General features: G+C 36.8%; 1 protein-coding gene across 12 annotated transcripts in view; it reads left to right on the top strand.

The window, feature by feature from the left end:
- LOC144967384 (uncharacterized) overlaps positions 1 to 22,427 on the top strand; it is a 78,747-nt gene extending 56,320 nt beyond the window's left edge. For 5 of the 12 annotated variants that reach the window (XM_078904512.1, XM_078904514.1, XM_078904513.1 and 2 more), the window contains 2 exons: positions 6,401 to 6,589; positions 20,673 to 22,427. In XM_078904512.1, the coding sequence (XP_078760638.1) occupies positions 6,401 to 6,589; positions 20,673 to 20,935 (452 nt within the window). In that variant the 3' untranslated portion in view covers positions 20,936 to 22,427. Of the gene's footprint in view, positions 1 to 6,400; positions 6,590 to 12,150; positions 12,826 to 20,672 lie in introns of all 12 variants that reach the window. The other 7 variants (XR_013644378.1, XR_013644380.1, XR_013644377.1 and 4 more) reach the window with 3 other exon arrangements.
- The last annotated feature ends 1,058 nt before the right edge of the window (positions 22,428 to 23,485 follow it).

The following is a 23,485-nucleotide window of genomic DNA, read 5'->3' as shown; positions in this document are numbered from 1 at the left end:
ACTACCACTACTACTACAACCACCACCACATCATCATCACTACCACTACTACTACAACCACCACCACATCATCATCACTACTACTACTACTACAACCACCACCACATCATCATCACTACCACTACTACTACAACCATGACCACATCATCATCACTACCACTACTACTACAACCACCACCACATCATCATCACTACTACTACAAACATCACAACCAAATCGTCATCACTACCACTACTACTGCAACCACCACTACCACATCATCATCAATACCACTACTACTACAACCACCAGCATCACATTATCACTACCACTACTACTACAATCACCACTACCACATCATCATCACGACCTCTACTACTACAACCACCACCACCACATCATCATCACTACCACTACTTCTACAACCACCACCAACACCATTACATCGTCATTACCACTACTACTACAACCACCACCACATCATCATCATTACCACTACTACTGCAACCACCACCTGCACATCATCACTACCACTACTACTACAACCACCACCACCACATCATCATTACCACTACTACTACCACAACCACCACCACCACATCATCACTAGCACTACTACTACAACCACCACCAACACCATTACATCGTCATTACCATTACTACTACAACCACCACCACCACATCATCATTACCACTACTACTACAACCACCACCACCACATCATCATTACCACTACTACTACAACCACCGTCCACCACATCATCACGACCACTACTACTACAACCACCACCACCACATCATCACTACCACTACTACTGCAACCACCACCACCACATCATCATCACTGCAACTACCACTACTACTACAACCACCACTACAACATCACTACCACTACTACAACAACCACCATCACCACATCATCACTACCACTACTATTACAAGCACCACCACCACTTCATCTTAATCACTACAACCACCACCACCACATCATCATCACTACCACTGCTACTACAACCACCATCTTCACCACATCATCATCACTACCACTACTACTACAACAACCACCACTACATCATCATCATCACTACCACTACTACTACAACCACCACCACCACATCATCATCACGAGCACTACTACTACAACCACCACCGCCACCACATCATCACTACCACTACTACTACAACCACCACCACCACATCATCACTACCACTACTACTACAACCACCACCACCACCACATCATCACTACCACTACTACTACAACCACTACCACTACTACTACAACCACCACCACCACATCATCACTACCACTACTACTACAACAACCACCACTACATCATCATCATCACTACCACTACTACTACAAGCATCAGCACCACATCATCATCACGAGCACTACTACTACAACCACCACCGCCACCACATCATCACTACCACTACTACTACAACCACCACCACCACATCATCACTACCACTACTACTACAACCACCACCACCACCACATCATCACTACCACTACTACTACAACCACTACCACTACTACTACAACCACCACCACCACATCATCACTACCACTACTACTACAACCACCACCACCACGTCATCACTACCACTACCACTGCAACCACCACCACCACATCATCATCACTGCAACTACCACTACTACTACAACCACCACTACAACATCACTACCACTACTACTACAACCACCACCCCCACATCATCACTATCACTACTACTACAACAACCACCACCACCACATCATCACTACCACTACTACTACAAGCACCACCGCCACTTCATCACTACCACCACCACTGCTTCTACAACCACCACCACCACATCATCATCACTACCACTGCTACTACAACCACCATCACCACCACATCATCATCACTACCACCACTACTACTACAACCATCAGCACCACATCATCATCATCATGAGCACTACTACTACAACCACCATCATCACTACCACTACTACTACAACCACCACCACCACATCATCATTACCACTACTACTACTACAACCACCATCACCTCATTGTCATCACGACCACAAATACTACAACCACTATACCACCACCACATCATCATCACTACAACTACTACTTCAACCACCACCACCACCATATCATCATCACTACCACTACTACTACAACAACTACTATCACATCTTCATCATCACTACTACTATTACTACAACCACCAACACCATATTACCATCAGTACTACAATCTCTACCATTAGGTTTTGGCTCTTTACTTCATTTGAAATAAGGAAACTTTGGGATTGTATTTGGCATTGTGCTTATGTATCAAAATATAATTCTAATCAGTGATCTATTTAGAACTATACAATATGTAAACACAATATCAAATTCCGTTTGAATTCCTTTTTCTTGTGTGCGGAAATTCCTCTTTCGGCCTTGAAATTCCTACGAGTGGTGTCTGAAACTCCTGTGAGCCAAATTTAAAGTTGGCGTCTCTGTCTAGACAAAAACCAGTTTGATTAGAAATCAGGGCGTGGGGTGGACGACACTATATTAGTGTTTTCTCATAACACTTACAACACTTACAAACACTTAGACACTCCAGAGGTATGTCAGAACCCTATTCGTAGATTTTTTGAGTGCATTCAACACCATCCAGCCTCACCTACTAATCCCTAAACTTCTATCCATGGAGGTAAGTCCCTCGATTGCACTCTGGGTACTAGAATTCTATACAGACCGACCACAATTCGTCACCCTCACGGATGATGAGAACAACAGAGTTGAATCCTCTACCCTTATCATCAACACTGGGGCACCCCAAGGAACTGTTCTTGCTCCAACACTTTTCGTGATATTCACAAATGACTCCATAAGCGGCACAAGTAATGTAAATAATTTAAAGTATCCTGACAATACAGCCATTCAGGCCCTGTTAACAACCGGAGATGTTGTATTGAATTATTTTAACGAAATTGAAAGATTTGTTAAATGGTGTGATAATATCTATCTAGAACTTAATGTAAAGAAAACTAAAGAAACGATATTTGATTTTAGGAAAGATGGTAACATACATGAAAATGTAATTGTTAAAAACAAAAATGTAGAGAGGGTAGAGGAATATAAATATCTCGGTGTAATTGTCAATGAAAGATTAGACTGGACAACTCATTCATGCATAGTACTTAATAGGATGAAGACAAGATTATTCATGATGATAAGACTGTGCTCCATAACAGTTGACACAGCAATTTTATCTCTGTTTTATAAATCTTGCATTGTAAGTCTTTTTGTTTCCTTGTAGCTGCTTGGGGTGGAAATTGTAAAAAATCTGAAGTAATAAAAATAAATATAATAATAAGGCAAGCTAATCGAATGTTAGGAAATAATGGATGGAACAATTTTGAAAATTTTCACAAAGATATTGCTAATGTTAAGATTAACAAAATTCAAAGAGATGAGTGCCACCCTTGTACGACGAAATCAAAAGAAGCCACAGGAGAAACAAGACTAATACACATGAAAAACAATTTTAATTTTTTACTTTCAGCAATACAAAACTTTAGGCTGATTTTTATTACATGAAATTTGAAAGATACGATATTCACTTTAAAATCTATTTATTTATGCATGTTTAAATGTTGCAATATCTATATTATTTATTATTTATTTATACATTCAAAAACCATGCTTTATTTTTATTTTTTATCAACATGTGTTGGCTATGTGTAATCCTTCCCAATCTACTTTTGAAATTCTATTTACATTACGATTCCATTATTACAACTCTAATCTATTTTCATGTCCGATTTTTATAGTATTGCTTGTAACTGCTGTATATTTTATGAATATTTTATTCTATTTGATGTTTATTTTGTTTTTAATTAGCTTTGTATTTTCATCAATTAGTTCATGACAGTGTATAAATATGTGTTAATATAAATATGAATGATGTGTAACATGATAATTTCCATTCAGGATCAAAGCAGTATATCTTATTCTTATCTTATCAAAAACTACATAGCCAAAGAGCTTTCTGCTACTGTGTCAAAACAAAAATTTTAAATATTTATATATTTTATTTTTTTTTGGATCATGAGTATTGTTCCTGTATTTAATCCAATGCCTTCTTCCAGGTGATAACAGATTGAATTCATGAAATAAAATATGCTTTTTTTATTGTTGATGAATGCACATTCTTTCTTTTCCATTGCTTTTTCACGAATTCAGTTAGCGCCTTTAAGGAGGATTGCTGATTATTTTTCGTTGCTTCTTTTGATGGAAGTTGATTTTTTTTTTTTTACTTTCCTCTTTAAGTTTTCACCCAGCAAACCATACAAAGCTAGCCAAAGGCAATTACACTCATAATCAACTTTTTTCTTCATTTTTATTTCTTTCCCCAACTTCAAATGCCCTCTTTTTCCTATGTGTGTATAATATTACAGCAATTTTCTGTGTGTAATTAAGGGTATTTCTGATAGTTCATCCGAGTATTTAAAATTTTCAATTAACTTTCAATTTGTTTTTTTTGGTCCATGTGTAATTCCTAATTCCTCTGTTGCTAAATTTGTAAATTTTTTTTTTCATTTTTTTCCCCCTACCCTTTATAAAGGCATGTGGCGCACAGTTTCCTCTGATTTGGTGATTTGGTCGCTACATCCGTAAGATCTAATGGAAAGTTCTCTGTCTAAGAGTCCCATCAAAAGGGTAGCAAGCAGTTGTTTATATTTTAGTTGTCGCTCTGTGAGAAACTAGGATAAACTCTTGCTCTATGGGTTATGTGGCTCTAAAGGACATTTCTCATTTTCAGGTGCGAAGTGTCTCCTCTATGACATCCTGAAACCAGTAAACGGAGAGTCGGGCAGTTCGTCCACCATGATCAGATGAGACTTGACAGACATGCATGGTGGAGAATCCAACTGTGCTTAAGGCTACAGAATCTGGGATAAACTCTTGTTCCATAGGTTATGTGGCTCTAAATTGACATTTCTCATTTTTAGGTATGGAGGATCTCCTCTACGACATCCTGAAACCAGTAAACAGTTCGTCCACCATGACAAGACCAGACAGACATGCATGGTGGAGAATCCAACTGTGTTTAAGGCTACAGAATCTGAGATAAACTCTTGTTCCTTGGGTTATGTGGCTCTAATTTTCAGGTATGGAGGGTCTCCTCTACGACATCCTGAAACCAGTAAACGGAGAGTCTGGCAGTTCGTCCACCATGACAAGACCAGACAGACATGCATGGTGGAGAATCCAACTGTGTTTAAGGCTACAGAAACTGGGATAAACTCTTGTTCCAGTTATGTGTCTCAAGAAGAAAACACATTGCTCATTTTCAGATGAGGAGTGTCTCCTCTACGACATCCTGAAACCAGTAAACGGAGTGTCTGGCAATTCGTCCACCATGATCAGATGAGACTTGACAGACATGCATGGTGGAGAATCCAACTGTGCTTAAGGGGGGGGGGGGAGCGACACAAAAGGGTCATTTTTTTTTATTTGATGAAATATTCTAAACTTCTATGCACAGTCATAATGTATATGTTTGGGAAGGATGATTGCATATAATTTTTTTTCGAAAAAAGTTGCCCGTTGCTATGGAAACAACACCATATTGGAAAATAAACAAATCTTAAAAAGTCAAAGGCTCTTTTGTTTATCAACCGATTGCCATAATATTTTGGCCAGAGGTAGAAAAAAGGAAAATAAAGAGGCTCTAGAAGCCCGATTTTTAATTTTTTTAATTAGAAACTTTAAAAATCAAGTTCAAAGTTATTACTCGATTATTCCCTTGAAAAAAGTTACATAATTTCAAATTACTCATAAATTTTTTTTTTTTTTCAAAAATCCGGCTATAGAGGACCTGCGTATTTGTATGACACTCATTTGTAGAAAGTTTGAAGAAGATTGGTTGAAAACTGAGGGAGGAGATAGGTTTTTAGTGACGAAAATTACAGTTTTGAGAAAACACATTTAAAAGTCAAAGTAAATGAATTTAGGGAAAAACTCTCCTATCGCTCTCTGATTGGATTGTTACCACATGACATAATTAAGAACAAAGTGATTGGTTGTTGAAGATAGAGGAGAGTTTTTACTTTTCATTGATGTGTTTTTGCCTTTACTTAGTTATAAAAACTATTTGATATTCTTTCATGGAATCAGTCCACTGAAACTAAAAATGGGCAGGATTTAACCATACTATGGGTGAACAAAATACGTTATTTTGGGTAGAAAAAAAACTGAAGATGAAGTTCTCATGCAATTTTTTATGCAGACAAATGGTCACATGACAACATCCTACCAAATCTAATTTTAGCAAATTGGGTCAAAATTCATCCTTTAAAATTTCGCTCCCCCACTTAAATCTACAGAAACTGGGATAAACTCTTTTTCCACGGGTTATTCTTTTCTCATTTTCAGGTGAGGAGTGTCTCATCTACGACATCCTGATGGAGATATTAACCATCCAGAAACCAGCAAATGGGCAGCAGTCTGGCAGTTCATCCACGACGACCAGACAAGACTTGACCGACATGCATGATGGAGAATCCATTGGTCACGACAATGCTGTTGCAATTGGAACCAATTACGCGTCACAGGTTGACATTGGTGAGTGACTACTTGTCAATTAACGGTGATGCACGTTTTCATGGTTTGTACTTGTACACCCTTTTAAGAGTGATTCCTTGCTAATCTCTAGATGAGACACTAAGATTTTTAAAATAGTTGTTTTTTTTTAACCTCAGGAGTGAGAGACCTCCAACGTTTGTCGTCAGTTTATTTATTATCTTCTTTTTACATATCTATATACGCACTAAACATAGGCATATCGATTTTGACCTTAAAGTTATAGGCAAAAATAACTAAATTTTTTTTTTATTAAAAGAAAAGAAAACAGATAAGATAATTCAAGACATAATTTTGAATAAATAAATATGAATAAAAAGTTATTAATAAAACAAAATATAAACAAAATATATTATTACATATAAAAATTCATAAACAAGTGAATACAACACAAATTAACTAAATAAATAAGTAAATAAATTAATTAATTAATTCTCAAATAAATAACAATTAATGATTTAAAACAAAAAACAAAACAAAAAAAACAGCATGAAACCTTGATTTGATATGACTTAACCCTGGTACACTCATAGATAGGGGAATTTAGACAGTAATCAATATTTATAATTTTAGATTTACTTTTATTCAAAGAGAGTCTAGAGAATATCGAAAACTCATTTATTCTTTTGCATGTTTTAAATCTTTTCTATCCTTTAGAAAAAATGTTGCATCGTCGGCATATTATTTAATTATAAATCATGAGTTTTCTAATAGTATTCCTTGAAGGCTTTTTTCCTGTCTTAGTTTACATGTCATTATTTCTACTCCATGATTAAAAATTAAAGGAGATATCGGTAAGCCTTGTCTAACGCCTCTTTGCATATCAAAATCCCCTGATATATGAACTCCATGAGACATTAAGCTTGATTTGCACTCAATACAACAATACCTTACAAATGTATTCCTTTTTTTTTTTCTTTCAATTTTTCAATTTTTGTTTCACTTTCTTTTTGATGATTATTACCAGTGATGCCAAAAATCCGGTTAAACCGGAAAAAACTCCAGTCTGGAGCAAAAAATTCCGGGTTCCGGGCAACCTCCGTCAAATTCCGGTGAGGTCAAATTTGTTCCAAGGATACCCCCGCCCCCTCCAACCACCACATCATCATCACTATCACTATTACAACCCCCACCACCACCACATCATCATCACTACCACTACTACTACAACCATGACACCACATTATCACTACCATTACTACTACAACCACCACCACCACATCATCATCACTACTACTACTACTACTGCTACCACCATCACAACCACATCGTCTTCACTACCACTACTACTGCAACCACCACTACCACATCATCATCACTACCACTACTACTACAACCACAACCACCACCGCTACATCGTCATTACCACTACTACTACAACCACCACCACCACATCATCATTACCACTACTACTACTACAACCACCAGCACCACCACCACATCATCATCTCTACCACTACCTCAACTACCATCACTATTACAACCACCACCACATCATCATCACTACCACTACTACTACAACCCCCGTCACCACCACATCATCATCACTACCACTACTACTACAACCACGACACCACTTTATCACTACCATTACTACTACAACCACCACCACCACATCATCATCACTACTACTACTACAGTGCAACATCGATATAACGACATCGTCGGGACCGGGAAAACGTGTCGTTATAAAGGGATGTCGTTACAGAGAGGTTTCCTATGTGTGTATATCAGGAGGTGTTTTGGGTCTTGTGTAGTGAATGTATACTTTTTAATTTTCCCTCTGTAGTTTATCCGGGCTTGGGACCGGCATGTATCGTACGCATCATCATCATATGCATACATGACCACATTAAAAATGTTTTTTTTTGTTTTGTTTTTTTGGGGTTTTTTTTTTGGTTTTTATTTTGTTTTTTGTTTGTCTTTTTTCATTTTTTTGTTTTTGATTTTTTTTTCAATTTTTTTAAAGAAGTCGTCAATCATTGTCTGTGTTTGTCTGGAGCAAATGATCTCACACACCTTGTCTTCGGTACGATCTAGTAGATCAAAAAGCACTGATCCAGTTTGGATTTGCTGTGCAAAGTGCCTGAGGGTGAGCAGCGCCATATAAGCTTCCTTTCCTGTGACTTGCGGTGGTAGTGGTGTCTCCTCTTCATCCTCATTATCTGACTCTGACGCGGGCTGTTGTTTTGCTTGCAGTATGTCCTCGATGATGTAATCTTATAATAGTTACGAACAATTTCATGGTAGACAAACACCTTCAAGGTTTGTCGGACCAGAAATGTCGTTATACAAGGGTTTTGCTGAAATGTACGTCGCTATAGAGGGGTTTTTATTACTAATGATATATAGTAAAATAAAATGGGACCTGAGTACCATGTCGTTATACAGGGAATGTCACTATAACGGATGTTGTTACATCGGGGTTGCACTGTACTACTACTACTACTACAACCACCACAACCACATCGTCTTCACTACCACTACTACTGCAACCACCTACCACATCATCACTACCACTACTACTACAACCATCACCACCACATCACCATTACCACTACTACTACGACCATCACCACCACATCATCGCTACCACTACTACTACAAACGCCACCACCACATCATCATTACCACTACTACTACACTACCACCACCATATCATTATCATGCGGGTGGTTGGATGGGAGCATCACCCTTGAATCATATACCTATGATGTTCGCATGGGTGTACGATCCGATAGTGATGTCGTTTCTTCTTCTCTTTACTAGCCTATCCTGCTTCTTTGGTTTGTGATTGTATTTTTGACAGGGGATATTTTTTTTTCTGTAAATCTTCTGCCTGTTTTTTCTTGGTTATTTATAATTTAGCTTATGATATCTTTAGGTTATGATTTTGATTTACATTTGTACTATTTTTGTTAGATTGCTTGTTTTTTTGTTTCAGCGGTCTCTCATATAACTTCAATTGTGTTGGAAGAGACCTAAAGCAACAAACAAACAAACATCATTATCACAACCTGTAAAACTACTACAACCACCACCACATCATCATCACTACCACTACTACTACAAACACCACTACCACATCATCATCACTACCATTTGTACTACAACCACCATTACCACCACATCATCACTACCACCACTACTACAACCACAACCACCACCGCTACATCGTCATTACCACTACTACTACAACCACCACCACCAAATCATCATTACCACTACTACTACTACTACAACCACCAGCACCACCACCACAACATCATCACTACCACTACCTCAACTACCATCACTATTACAACCACCACCACCACATCATCATCACTACCACTACTACTACAACCACCACCACCACCACTACCTCAACTACCATCACTACCACTACTACTACTACAACCACCATCACCACATCATCATCACTACCACTACTACTACTACAACCACCACCACCACATCATCATCACTACTACTACTACTACTACTACTACTACTACTACTACTACTACTACTACTACTACTACTACTACTACTACTACTACTACAACTACAACCACCACAACCACATCGTCTTCACTACCACTATTACTGCAACCACCACTACCACATCATCATCAGTACAACTACTACTACAACCACCAGCATCATATCATCAGTACCACTACTACTACAACCACCAGCATCATATCATCACTACCACTACTACTACAACCACCACCGCTACATCGTCATTACCACTATACTACAACCACCACCACCACATCATCATTACCACTACTACTACTACAACCACCACCACTACATCATCACTACCACTACTACTACAACCATCACCACCACATCATCAGTACCACTACTACTACAACCACCAGCATCATATCATCAGTACCACTACTACTACAACCACCAGCATCATATCATCACTACCACTACTACTACAACCACCACCGCTACATCGTCATTACCACTATACTACATCCACCACCACCACATCATCATTACCACTACTACTACAACAACCACCACTACATCATCACTACCACTACTACTACAACCATCACTACCACATCATCATTACCACTACTACTACGACCACCACCACCACATCATCGCTACCACTACAACTACAACTACCACATCATCATTACCACTAGTACTACAACCACCACCACCATATCATTATCACAACCACTAAAACTACTACAACCACCACCACATCATCATCACTACCACTACTACTACAAACACCACTACCACATCACCATCATTACCATTTGTACTACAACGTCCATTACCACCACATCATCACTACCACCACTAGTACAACAACCACTACATCATCACCACTACCATTTGTACTACAACCTCCATCACCACCACATCGTCATTACTACCACCACTACTACAACCACCACCACATCATCATCACTACCACTACTACTACAAGCACCACCAACACCTCATCTTCATCACTACCACCACCCCTACTACTACAACCACCACCACCACATCATCATCACTACCACTACAACCACCATCACCACATCATCATCACTACAACTACTACTACTACAACAACAACCACCACTACAACATCATCATCATCACTACCACTACTACTACAGCCATCAGCACCACATCATCATCACGACCACTACTACTACAACTACCACCACCACATCATCACTGCCACTACTACTGCAACCACCACCACCACATTATCATTACCACTACTACTACTACAACCATCACCACCACATTATCATCACTACCACGACTACTACTACAACCCCCATCACATCATCATCACTACCACTACTACTGCAACCACCACCACCACATCACCATCACTACCATTTGTACTACAACCACCATCAACAACACTACCACCACCACTACTACAATCACCACCACATCATTATCATCACGACCACAACTACTACAACCACTATACCACCACCACATCATCATCACTACAACTACTACTTCAACCACCACCACCACCATATCATCATTACTACCACTACTACTACAACAACCACTATCACATCTTCATCTTCACTACTACTATTACTACAACCACCAACACCACATATCCTCACTACCACCAGTACTACAATCTCTACCATTAGGTTTTGGCACTTTACTTCATTTGAAATAAGGAAACTTTGGGATTGTATTTGGCAATGTGTTAATGTATCATAGTATAATTCTAATCAGTTATCTATTTATAACTATACAATATGTAAACACAATGCCAAATACCATTCTAATTCCTTTTTCTTGTGTGCGGAAATTCCTCTTTCGGCATTGAAATTCCTACGAGTGGTGTCTAAGACTCCTGTGAGCCAAATTTAAAGTTGGCGTCTCTGTTATTACACTTGAAGAGTCTAATAAGTCATTACTTAATGTGGTAGGTGAGTTTCGGATATGAGTGAAATATTCAGACAAGGATGATGTTTCTCTTTCCTTTTTAAAGTTATTTGCTTATTTTGTTTTTTAAGTTCTTATTGCCATAAATGTTTCCCCCTCCCTCCTCACAGACCTGCAACTGTGGGGGCTGGCCGTCAGATACATGCTCCAAGACATCGAAAGAAAATTATTGAAAATAGATTTTTTTATCTACCAGTTTCTGTCCAGTTTGAACCACTGCTCCATGTGTACCACCCTCAATGTCATCTTGATGCTACGTATTTCACCCAAATTCTCTATAAAAATCCAAACAAAACACTAACTCACTCCTTTTACACTATGTTGAGATACTGTTCAAAAGTATTTCTCTGCAAAAATGAAAAATAAAGGGAGAGGAAAATCATGTCAAGATGCCTTTACCAGATATCAACCCATCACATCTCGTACCGACCTCTACGATTACAGCACAATGTTCCTCTGTGTATGAATGATAATCAACCATTGAAATACTATTCATTTCGTTCATCAATGTCTTGGCTACATTTGGGAGAATCAGCGGTTTTAAGATGTTTTCCCCGTACATGCTGCTACCTTTTAATGTGTCTCAAGTATAAAACTGAAGCTGAGCTATGAGACGAACAAATCAGTTTTGTTGTTTTTCTGATGACTCGACAGCTGAAATTGTTCATCATTCATTTGAAAACTCTTATTGCTGTATGGTGGCGTACGGACCCTCTCCTACTGTAGTCACAGTTTTGATACATTCCTCAGGAACGCTTAACCAGCAGAACTTGGAGAATGAATTTGTAAGTATCAACAGTTATGTCTTGGTTTTGCCTTCCTCATTCATTTGGCCAAAGAGGTTGGATGATTCCCTGTACAATGGTTTTCATTCCACTACATTCTACAACGCCCAGTGGGCGTTATTCCACATGTTTTCCAAGGGAAAAAATTAAACTCATGAAAGAATTATACCATCGTTGAAACAGGTAATTAGAATATTACTTGAAAGGAGCAACTGCTTAATTGGAACGATCTGACTGTCACGTCATTTCTTTTTATGTCTTTACAACTGGTTAATTGGAATAATTTCCAAAGTTCCAACAATCTTTGTGTAAGGCAACAGTACAGGAATTGGGATAAACTGACTCCCTGAGCTATTTGAGGACTACTACATCAAACACAATAAAATATCAATGGCAACTTTAAGGTGGAGCATTATTTTGAGTAAGAGTACTGACATGTTTTTTTTTTTTTCAATTATGTGCTTAATTTCCTCTCTGTTACCTCCCTTGATGACTAAATAAAGTTCAAGTTCAAGTGCCTTTTTTTGCAAATAACAAGAAAGAATGAAAAATTTGATTACATATTTAAGCAGATGACTCAGAAAGATGTTGAAATTCATGATAATGTCAGAATTTTTTCATAAATTTTTGCTCTTTGTTAGGTAGTTTTAGCGAGGAATTTAATGTCTGTCGTCAATTGATGCGGTGTGTGTAATGCTACACTGTTATGATATAATTTCATAACAAGGTACTGTTATTGGGGGACAAATTTGAAATGTTCAAATTCAAAGAAAGCATAGTATGAAAAATATAAAGACGTTGTTGGTACAGGTAAAGCTGGCATGGCAGTTTTTGCATTGCTTGCAGCAGTAAAAAATTGCAAAAAATCAATGAAATCTGCAATTTTTTTTGCAAAATTTTGCAAATTTTTCAAACCCCTCCAAAAGAACCCCCCAAAAAAAAACAACCCAAGAACAAACAATAATAATTTTTTTTTAAGGCAATAAAAAAAGACGAATTTTTTTCTTTTAATTTGATAGCTTGTGTAGAACGTGAAAGTTAAAGAGTAAGTTTCTTTTTTACTGTCCCATTTTCTTCCTTTTTACGGATATTACCTTACATTTGTTGTAACCCTTAAAAACAAACAAATACTTTTCTCTTTCATGAACTAATTATGGATTTTTATGAAAATTAATTGTAAATTTTTGCAAATTTTCCTTTTTTTAGCTTGCAAAATTTGGGGGTTTTTTTTTGTGCAAAAAACTGCCATGTCAGGTAAAGGCCAAGAAATTCTAATAAGTGTCAATCAGTTGTGTTACACACATGTTTTTAGACATCAATGACTGCGTGAAGAGTAATATCTCCCAGTTTTTAGTGGGACAAATTTATATTCATAAATTTTGATCATTATCCACATCATTCAACATAACCTTTCATGACAGTACCATGAATAGGGGGGAAAATGCCTTGTTGAACACCACTGAATTGATTAACGAAACCCGCACAATTTGATACACAAATGTGTGTGTTGTTAAGTTACTTGATTATTAATATGAGAACATAATATTACTAATGGGGCATGGAATTTGGTTTTACCACATCATGCATTGACAAGAATAAACCCTTTTCTTTGAGTCCACACCTTTTGGACATCAATATCTTGTGATAATGAATCATAATTGGCAATAGAGTTGAGTCATGAGTAGCTAAGTAGATTTTTGCTGGTCGGATTTGTCAATTATTCATATCTACATTACAATTTCATTGACAATGACAATGATTGTTATGTGCAAAACAAATAACGAGTGGTCATTGGTAAACTATATCCAGTGTTGAGCATGGGGCAAGGGAATGTTTTTTTAAAAAAAGTATAACAACTACTATCATCATCGTCACCACCAACATCATCATCATCATTAGCATGATCTTAAATATCTGACTAGACTAACAGCATCAAAACCAGCGGCATCATTGTTATCACCACTATAATCACCATTGTCATTCTACAAGTACCAACACAGCATTACTACTATTATCATCACTGTCTCTCATCATCATCATCATCATCATCACTATTCCATTAGCTATCAGTTAGGGTAACCACAACTACAAAGTTTTTTCTAAGGTTACATATAAACTTGCATATAACAAACTTTCATATCACGAACTTTGACTAAGTAAAAGTATTGTTAATCCTCTGATCTATTCCATTTCTTTAACAAACAAATTTTGACATGAAACATTAATACAATAAATAACACCAAATCATGATTGTAAATGAGTTTTCATGAGTTTCACTTTGAGTTTTCATGATTTTGACCTTGAGTTTTTATTAATTTCACCTTGATTTTTCACGATTTTCACCTTGAGTGTTCATGATTATGGCCTTGAGTTCCCGTAATTGTCACCCTTTGAGTTTTCATGATTGTGATCTTGAATTTCATGATTTTGACCTTGAGTTTTTATGATTGTCATCCTCAGGTATCAAAATTGCTTTACACGTGGATTTCAAATCACCGACATAAGCTTTGTCAAGTGAGAAAGAAACTTTTCCCATTTTTCTATTTACCCTGAATACCAAAACTGTGGAAAAAATTCCAGATGGGATAGAAAAATACATCACTACCACACCAACCACCACAGCATCATCATTGCCACCACCACTACAACCAGCACATCATCATCATCACTACTACTACAACCGCTATAGGGTTCCTGCAGCCTCCTTAAATTCAAGGACTCCTTAAAAACTACTTGAATTTCATTTTAGGAGAAAACTCCTTGACTTTTTAGAGATCGTGTAAAAAATAATAAATAGAAGTAGTACATAACAATTTGACGAGCAGTGAGATTGCAGTGAAGGTGAACGATGAACGGAATGAAGGCAGTTTTTACACTGTACAGGTGAAACATGCACACATATTTTTTCACACTAAGGTTTTGATAAAAAAGAGCTACATAGTTATTAACTGGTTGTACTGCAATGGATTGCGTCTCTTCTGATTTGAGGATAAAAAGACAGGCGCTTTTGTTATTTCACTACACAAAAAATCAAATGACTTGGATTGACATCATCAATACCACCACTACTACAACCAACACCACATCATCACCACTACAACCAACACTACAACCACAACATCAGTACCAGCTCTAGTACAACAATCACCACTGCATTATCACTACCACCACTATTACAACCACCACCACATTATCATTGCTACCACCACCACCACATCAACACTACTACCACTTCTACCACCATCAAATCTTCGTCATCCCTACCATTACCACAACCACATCATCATCAGTACCACTACATCATTAGCACCATTACTACAACCCCATCATCATCACCACCACCAACATGAATACAACGACTACCACTTTATCATTACCACCATTACTACAGCCACCACATCATCATCATCACTACTTCCACTGTTACACCACAGTGTACACCACATCACCATCATTACCACCACAACTACAAACACCACCATCACATAATTATCACGGCCATAGCTAATACTATTACCAACCCCACCACCACAACACCACACTACTACAACCACCACCACATCATCATCATCATCATCATTACCACAACCACCACCATCACCACCACATCATCATCAATATCACCACTACTACTACAACCACCACCACCACCACCGTATCACCATCAACACTACCACCACAACAACAATCACAACCACCACAAATTCATCATTGTCACTACCAACACTACAACAATAACCACCATGACCAACAACCACCACCACTGCCACTACATCATCATCGTTACTATCACCATTACTACAACCACTACCACCACCACATCATTATCATCACTACAACTACTACAACTACAACCACCACCATCACCACATCATTATCACTACCACCACTATTGCAACCACCACCACATCATTATCATCACTACCACCTATATTACAACTACTACAACCACAACCACCACCAATTCATCGTCGTCACTACCACTACTACTTCAACCACCACCACCACATCATCATCATTTCTACCATCACCACTACAACCATCACCACATCATAATCATCATGCGGGTGGTTGGATGGGAGCATCACCCTTGAATCATATACCTATGATGTTCGCATGGGTGTAAGATCCGATAGTGATGTCGTTTCTTCTTCTCTTTACTAGCCTATCCTGCTTCTTTGGTTTGTGATTGTATTTTTGACAGGGGATATTTTTTTTTCTGTAAATCTTCTGCCTGTTTGTTCTTGGTTATTTATAATTTAGCTTATGATATCTTTAGGTTATGATTTTGATTTACATTTGTACTATTTTTGTTAGATTGCTTGTTTTTTTGTTTCAGCGGTCTCTCATATAACCTCAATTGTGTTGGAAGAGACCTAAAGCAACAAACAAAAAAAAAAAAAAATAATCATCATCATTATCATCTATAACACCACTTCTACAACCACTACAACATCATTTTCATTACCACCACATTATAATGATCACTACCATTTGTAAAGCACTTTCAGCACGTTTAGTGGATATTGCACTATATAGCTCAAGATGTTGTGGGTTTTTTTGTTTTTAACTACCACCACCCATGTATCATCATCACTACAACCACCACATCATTATCACTACCACCACTAGTGCAACCAACACCACCACATCATCATCATCACTACCACCACTACTACAATTGCAAGATCATCACCATCATTACTACCAACATGAATATAACAACCACTACCACTACCATATCAACCTTACCCACCTCTGCTACAATCACCACATCATCATCATAACATCACTACTACCATTACGACAACCACCGCCACTTCATCACGACCACCATTACTACAATTACATCATCTTCATTACCACCCATACTACTTACTACTTACTACATCATAATCATCATTACCGGCACAACTATTTATAATAATAATAATAATAATACTTTATTGCATCCCAAAAAGGAAATTTTTTGTACAGACGTGTTATAATTTACACATAAGATAAAAATACAATGGAAATAGGATGTATATATATAAAAAAGGAGCAGCTCTATAACCAGAGCTGCGCTTTATGATATGAATAATTTCAACACTGTATAATAGTTAAAACTGTCACTATAAATTGAAAATTGAAAAGATTGCAAAACAAATAAATAAATTAATTAATATTTATATTTTTAAAAAGTAAAAATGAGAAATAATTATATAAAATGATTATTGCTTGTTGTTATAAAGCCTAATACTGGACGGCAGAAAAGATTTTCGGTGTCTCTCTGTTTTCGTTGAAATAGAGAAAGGGCGACCACTTCTTTCTGACATAATAATTGATGGTCTTAGTGGATGATACTGGTCATTTAATATTTTAGTTATTTTATTTATACAAAATTTCTCGTATAAAAGATCTACATCGTCAACATCATTTATATAGCGTTTAATGGATTTTTTAATATTTGAATTTATTTAACTATTATTACAACTATAACAATCACAAAATCATCATCACAAACAACCACAACCACATCATCCTTACCACCATTACAGCCACTACTACAACCTCCTCCAACACATCAATATCCCTATCAGTACTACTACAACCACCACCACATCATCATTATCACCTGCACCATTACTACAACCACCACCACACCAACATCACTACCACCACTACTACAACCACAACCATCAAATCATCATCATACCACTACTACTACCGCCAGCACGTCATCATCACTAATATCACTTACTACACCACCATCAGATCATCACATCTTTACACCACTACATCATCATCACCATCTCTACCACAACTACTACAACCACCACTGCCACCATATCATCATCACTAACACCACTACTACAATCATCACCACATCATCATCTGTACCACCATTTCATCATATCATCATCACTACCATCACTACTGCAACCTCCACCATCATTCTAATCATCACTACTACCACTACTACAACCACCAATATATTATTATCACTATCACTACTACTACAACCACCACCCCATCATCATCACCACCACTTCTACAACCACCACCACACCAACATCACTGCCACCACTTCTACAACCACCACCACACCAACATCACTGCCACCACTTCTACAACCACCACCACACCAACATCACTGCCACCACTACTACAACCACCACCACACCAACATCACTGCCACCACTTCTACAACCACCACCAACAAATCAAATCGCTACCATCACCACTTCAACCACCATCTTCATTACTACAACTATCGCCACCAATTCTCTACCACTACAGCCACCATATCATCATCACTGCCACTGCTACTACAACCATCACCACACCAACATTACTACTACTACTACTACTACTACAACCACCACCACACCAACATCACTAACACCACTACTACAACCATCACCACAACATCATCAATGTCACCACTACTCACCACCATCATCATAATCATCACTACCACCACTACTACAACTACTACCAGCATTATTATCACAATCACTTCTTCATCAATTCTACTACTTCATCATCATCCCCGTGGCTTGTGCTCTTAAGCCTCTTTCTGATGGTATCGATCAACATTCTGCCTTTTCTCACCTTCTCCAACACTTCCTCATTCATATACCTGTCTGTCATGATATCCTCAACATTCTTTTATACATCCACATCTCAAATGCCTCTAACCTCCTTGTACATTCTTTGTCAAGCATCCACGTTTCACAACCTTATAAAAGGGTACTTATAACATTTGTTTCTACTACTTTAGGTTGTTGTTTGACACAACTGGTCGCATTTTATGGAACATGTTTTTTCCTATTGCTATTCTTTGTTTTATATCCCCTATGTCACGTGCGTCATGGGTAATGATAGTGCCTTTACTTGTTTGATGGTCTCTCCTTTGCTTGACAAATGGAAGGTTATGTTATTGTCATTCTTTGAGACCACCATGCATTCAGTTTTCTTAACATTTAGTTTCAGGCCCATCTCTTCACTTTTGCACAGTATATCTAAAATTTTCTGCACGTATTTGAGAGTCCCTTTAGGTACCATCATCTGCATATCTTATGCTATTCATATCTGCTCATGACGATGCCTTTCATATTTTCAATTTCTTTGAATATTATTTCACTATACTGTATAAAGTTAAAAAGGTCTGGTGATAATAATTTTTTTTTAAAACTAATAATCAAATATTAACTTTTGTGGCAATTATTTTTTTGATTAAAAGTCCAGTCTTTTAAACAGGAAAAATGACTGCATAAAATGCCCCAAATTCACAGAAGCACAGTTTCCTCTCAAGGCACAATTACCCCATTAGACGATACAATGGAATCCTATTAATAATGACACCTCTGGACAAGAAAAATTGGTTGACTTTAAGCATTATCAGTGGAACACATTGAGATAAAGAATTTAAAAATTTGAGACAATCAAGAGGTGTTGCCTTATAGGGGAAATTGACTTTAAGAGTATAAGGCCCTGATAGCTCAGTTGGTAAAGCACCATGCAAAGGAACTGTGATTGATCCTGGGTGAAGTTGGGATATTTTTTAACCCTCCTTGTCCACCCTGCAGTGACTTGTAGCTGTGTCCATTAGTTGTGGTGGAAACTGGACTAAACTATGGCTGCATGGTCCTAATGGCTCTGAAGCTTTCAAATTCCTTTTAAAAAATTATTGTTACTTTAAGAGTGTTTACTTTAATGATTGTAACCCGTGACATAGTTACCCTGGCTACAGATTATTTTTTTCAGATTTTTTTTTTAAAAGGTGGTTTCTAAGGTTATAATTTTGCTTTCATGGCATCCACTTAATCAATCATTTTACTATTTCCACTTGAATTCCACAGACGGTGCAAATGCAAATTCTCCCAGCAGTTTTACAGAAGTAGACATGGCCCTTAATTCGGATATAGTATTGCGACTCTTAGAGAGAGAACACAACTACAGGACAAAGCGATTGAATTGCATGGTGTGTGGCAATAGTAAGGTCGGATGCATCTACCTGCCATGCGGCCATGTGGTGGCCTGTCAAACATGTGGTGATTTGGCCTCTACCTGCATCTTGTGTCAAAAGGTTATTGCAGCCATCGCAAACATCTACTTGTCATGATTCAGCTACAAGACATCGGTGAGATTATCAAGTTATTATAAGGTTTCGTATTTCAAAATGAATAGAAAAGCATATTAAGCTATGCTGAATTTTTAAATTTATATGTAAAGCGCCATTGAGCATTGTAAATGGATATTTGCGCTTGATAAATTACCCATTACATTGCATTTCATTAATTTCCATCTTCTCCCATTGTTTTTTTTGTTTTTCCATCTTGTTAAAATGAATTACATTTAACATCAATTCATATGCAGGCCACTATTTGGAAATGAGTGTCCCTGATTGCAAATTTTAAATAAGGATTGAGTTAAACCGCCCTTATAGGTCAATACCGTGAAGAGAGGTGGGGTGGCTTTTTGAAAGAATTTTATAAAAGATTTGAACGTGAATTTTGGGCTGTGCTTTCTTCTCATCTGGTTTATGGTGTGGTTGCGTCTCTGAAAAGTTTTTTTTAAAAATATATTCTTATCAATAAAACTCAAGATTTTTTAATTATCTGTAACGCTATATGAAAATCAAAAACTTGCAATGATGTTCTCTTAAAAAACAAGAATAATTTGATTTTGAAACTAGCATCTGAAGGAAATAAAAGAGATTTGGATCAAAGGATTCTTGGCTATTGTCTACATACCATGGGTGCAAGATCTCTAAATCATTTCGCATTTCAAGTGTTTTCTTGCCTAAAATCAATAAAAAATTTACGTTTTCAGGGGGGAGAAGGGAAGGGAATATTTTTGACAAGTTTGGGGGAATGATTTTAATCGAGCAATAAATGAAGCAAAAGTTTTCTGTGTCAAAATGTGAAAAGGAGTTTCACCAGAGCTGCCATAGATAGAACTATTAGATAGATCTAAAGTTTGGTATTATATGACATAAAATAATAATCATTTATATAATTTTAGCCAGGTGAATACTAATTAATATGATGTTTAAAAGATTTGCCTTCAAAGGGTTAGATAGATGACTTGAATTTCTTTGACTAATCTAAAAAGTTAGATAATGTCGCTGAATGATTTTGTTTAACAATTAACAATAAGTATAAAATAGAATACTCAATAGCATCACTGATTTTTTGATTATCATATGAGAATCCAATTGCAATCCAAAATAGAATCCAAACAGACAGGATTTGTAGAATAAAAAGATAAGAATGAGAAAAACCAAGCCAAGCCATTGGAGAAGGAAAAAGCTCAACTGCTACCATATTATCCCTATGAAGAGCACTGCTACTGCGTTCAGAAAAATTGAGTCAAAGGGGAGTGCTTATTTGTTGAAGAGATTATGAACTGTGTGACTGAAACTATGACCTTAACCCTGTCAGCAGCACTCATGTCACATGTTACTATGAACAAGTGATACTAAGCTGCAAGAAGCTGTTAACTGTAAATAGTAGTAAACAAAATGATTATAACAGCTTCAAAAAGAACAAAATACCAAAGACGGAATGTTTCGGGCTCAAAATCCTTCTTCAGCCAACAACCAAAAAAATAAAGACATAAATACATTACTAAATTCCAGAGTGTCCCATTGTAGCTCTTAGAAAAGTTGGCCTCTGTACAATACTAATGTTGTGTTACCAAGTGTGTAATATTATTAGTGCTATCGTTAATAGTTATCTGCATGCAGGACTGCAGTACTGGTAAGGGCTATAAGGGAAAGGGCATTGCACTTGATAGAGATAATATGGTATATTGTAATTCATAATTACTGACTAGAAGAATACATGTAATGAAGCAATATTAAGAGTGTTAAACATGGGATGTAAATGTGTTGAAAGTGATTCAGAACTCGTTTTGAATATGAAAACCATCACGATGCATTCATCAGGCGTTTGCACAACATCACACATTATTTCACGTGATGGATAGAAATATAATGTTGGAATGATTGAAAAATGCACATTAATCATGTTCGGTATTATGTCAGAACAAAACTATTTGAGAAAAAATTTGAGTTGATATTCAAAATAATCAGAAATAAGAAATGTTAAATTGTTTTGTGGTTTGCTTTTTTTTTTTTTTGTTTGGACAAGCAATTCTCACCCTTCTCAATACTGACAATTATTTCAATTCAAATTTTTTGAGTTAAGTATAAAATTTTACTTTGAACATGAGGTTCATATCGACATAATACCGTTTTGAGATAAGTGGCCACTTATATCATCACCACATTTCATTGCAGTTCGTTTAAGATAGCCAGACAGAATTTTGCTTTTTTTTTTTTTTTTTAAATTCTTACTGAAAATTGCCTTTTTTCATTATAAATTCTTGCTGAAAATTGCCTTTTTCATTATAAATTCTTGCTGAAAATTGCCTTTTTCATTAAAAATTCTTGCTGCAGTCTTCAATAATGAAAACTCTTGCTTTTTTGGGCTAGATTCTCTTTTTTTCACCTCTAAATACGTTAGATTCACTTGAGTTTTGCCAAAGATCATTTTTCTGTTTGATCTATAAGTCCTCACCTTAAGCGGATTGCATCTTTTCTATTTTATCCCAGATAAATCCTATTGTATTAATAAATGTATGTCTTCATTGAATACATTGTATCGAG

Source organism: Berghia stephanieae, chromosome 3 (genome assembly GCF_034508935.2).
Source record: "Berghia stephanieae isolate SIO BIC M18660-M18661 chromosome 3, UCSD_Bste_1.3, whole genome shotgun sequence".
In the NCBI taxonomy this organism is placed as follows: Eukaryota; Metazoa; Mollusca; class Gastropoda; order Nudibranchia; family Aeolidiidae; genus Berghia; species Berghia stephanieae.
Note: the sequence above shows the minus strand (reverse complement) of the source record. Positions and strands in the feature narration are given on the sequence as shown.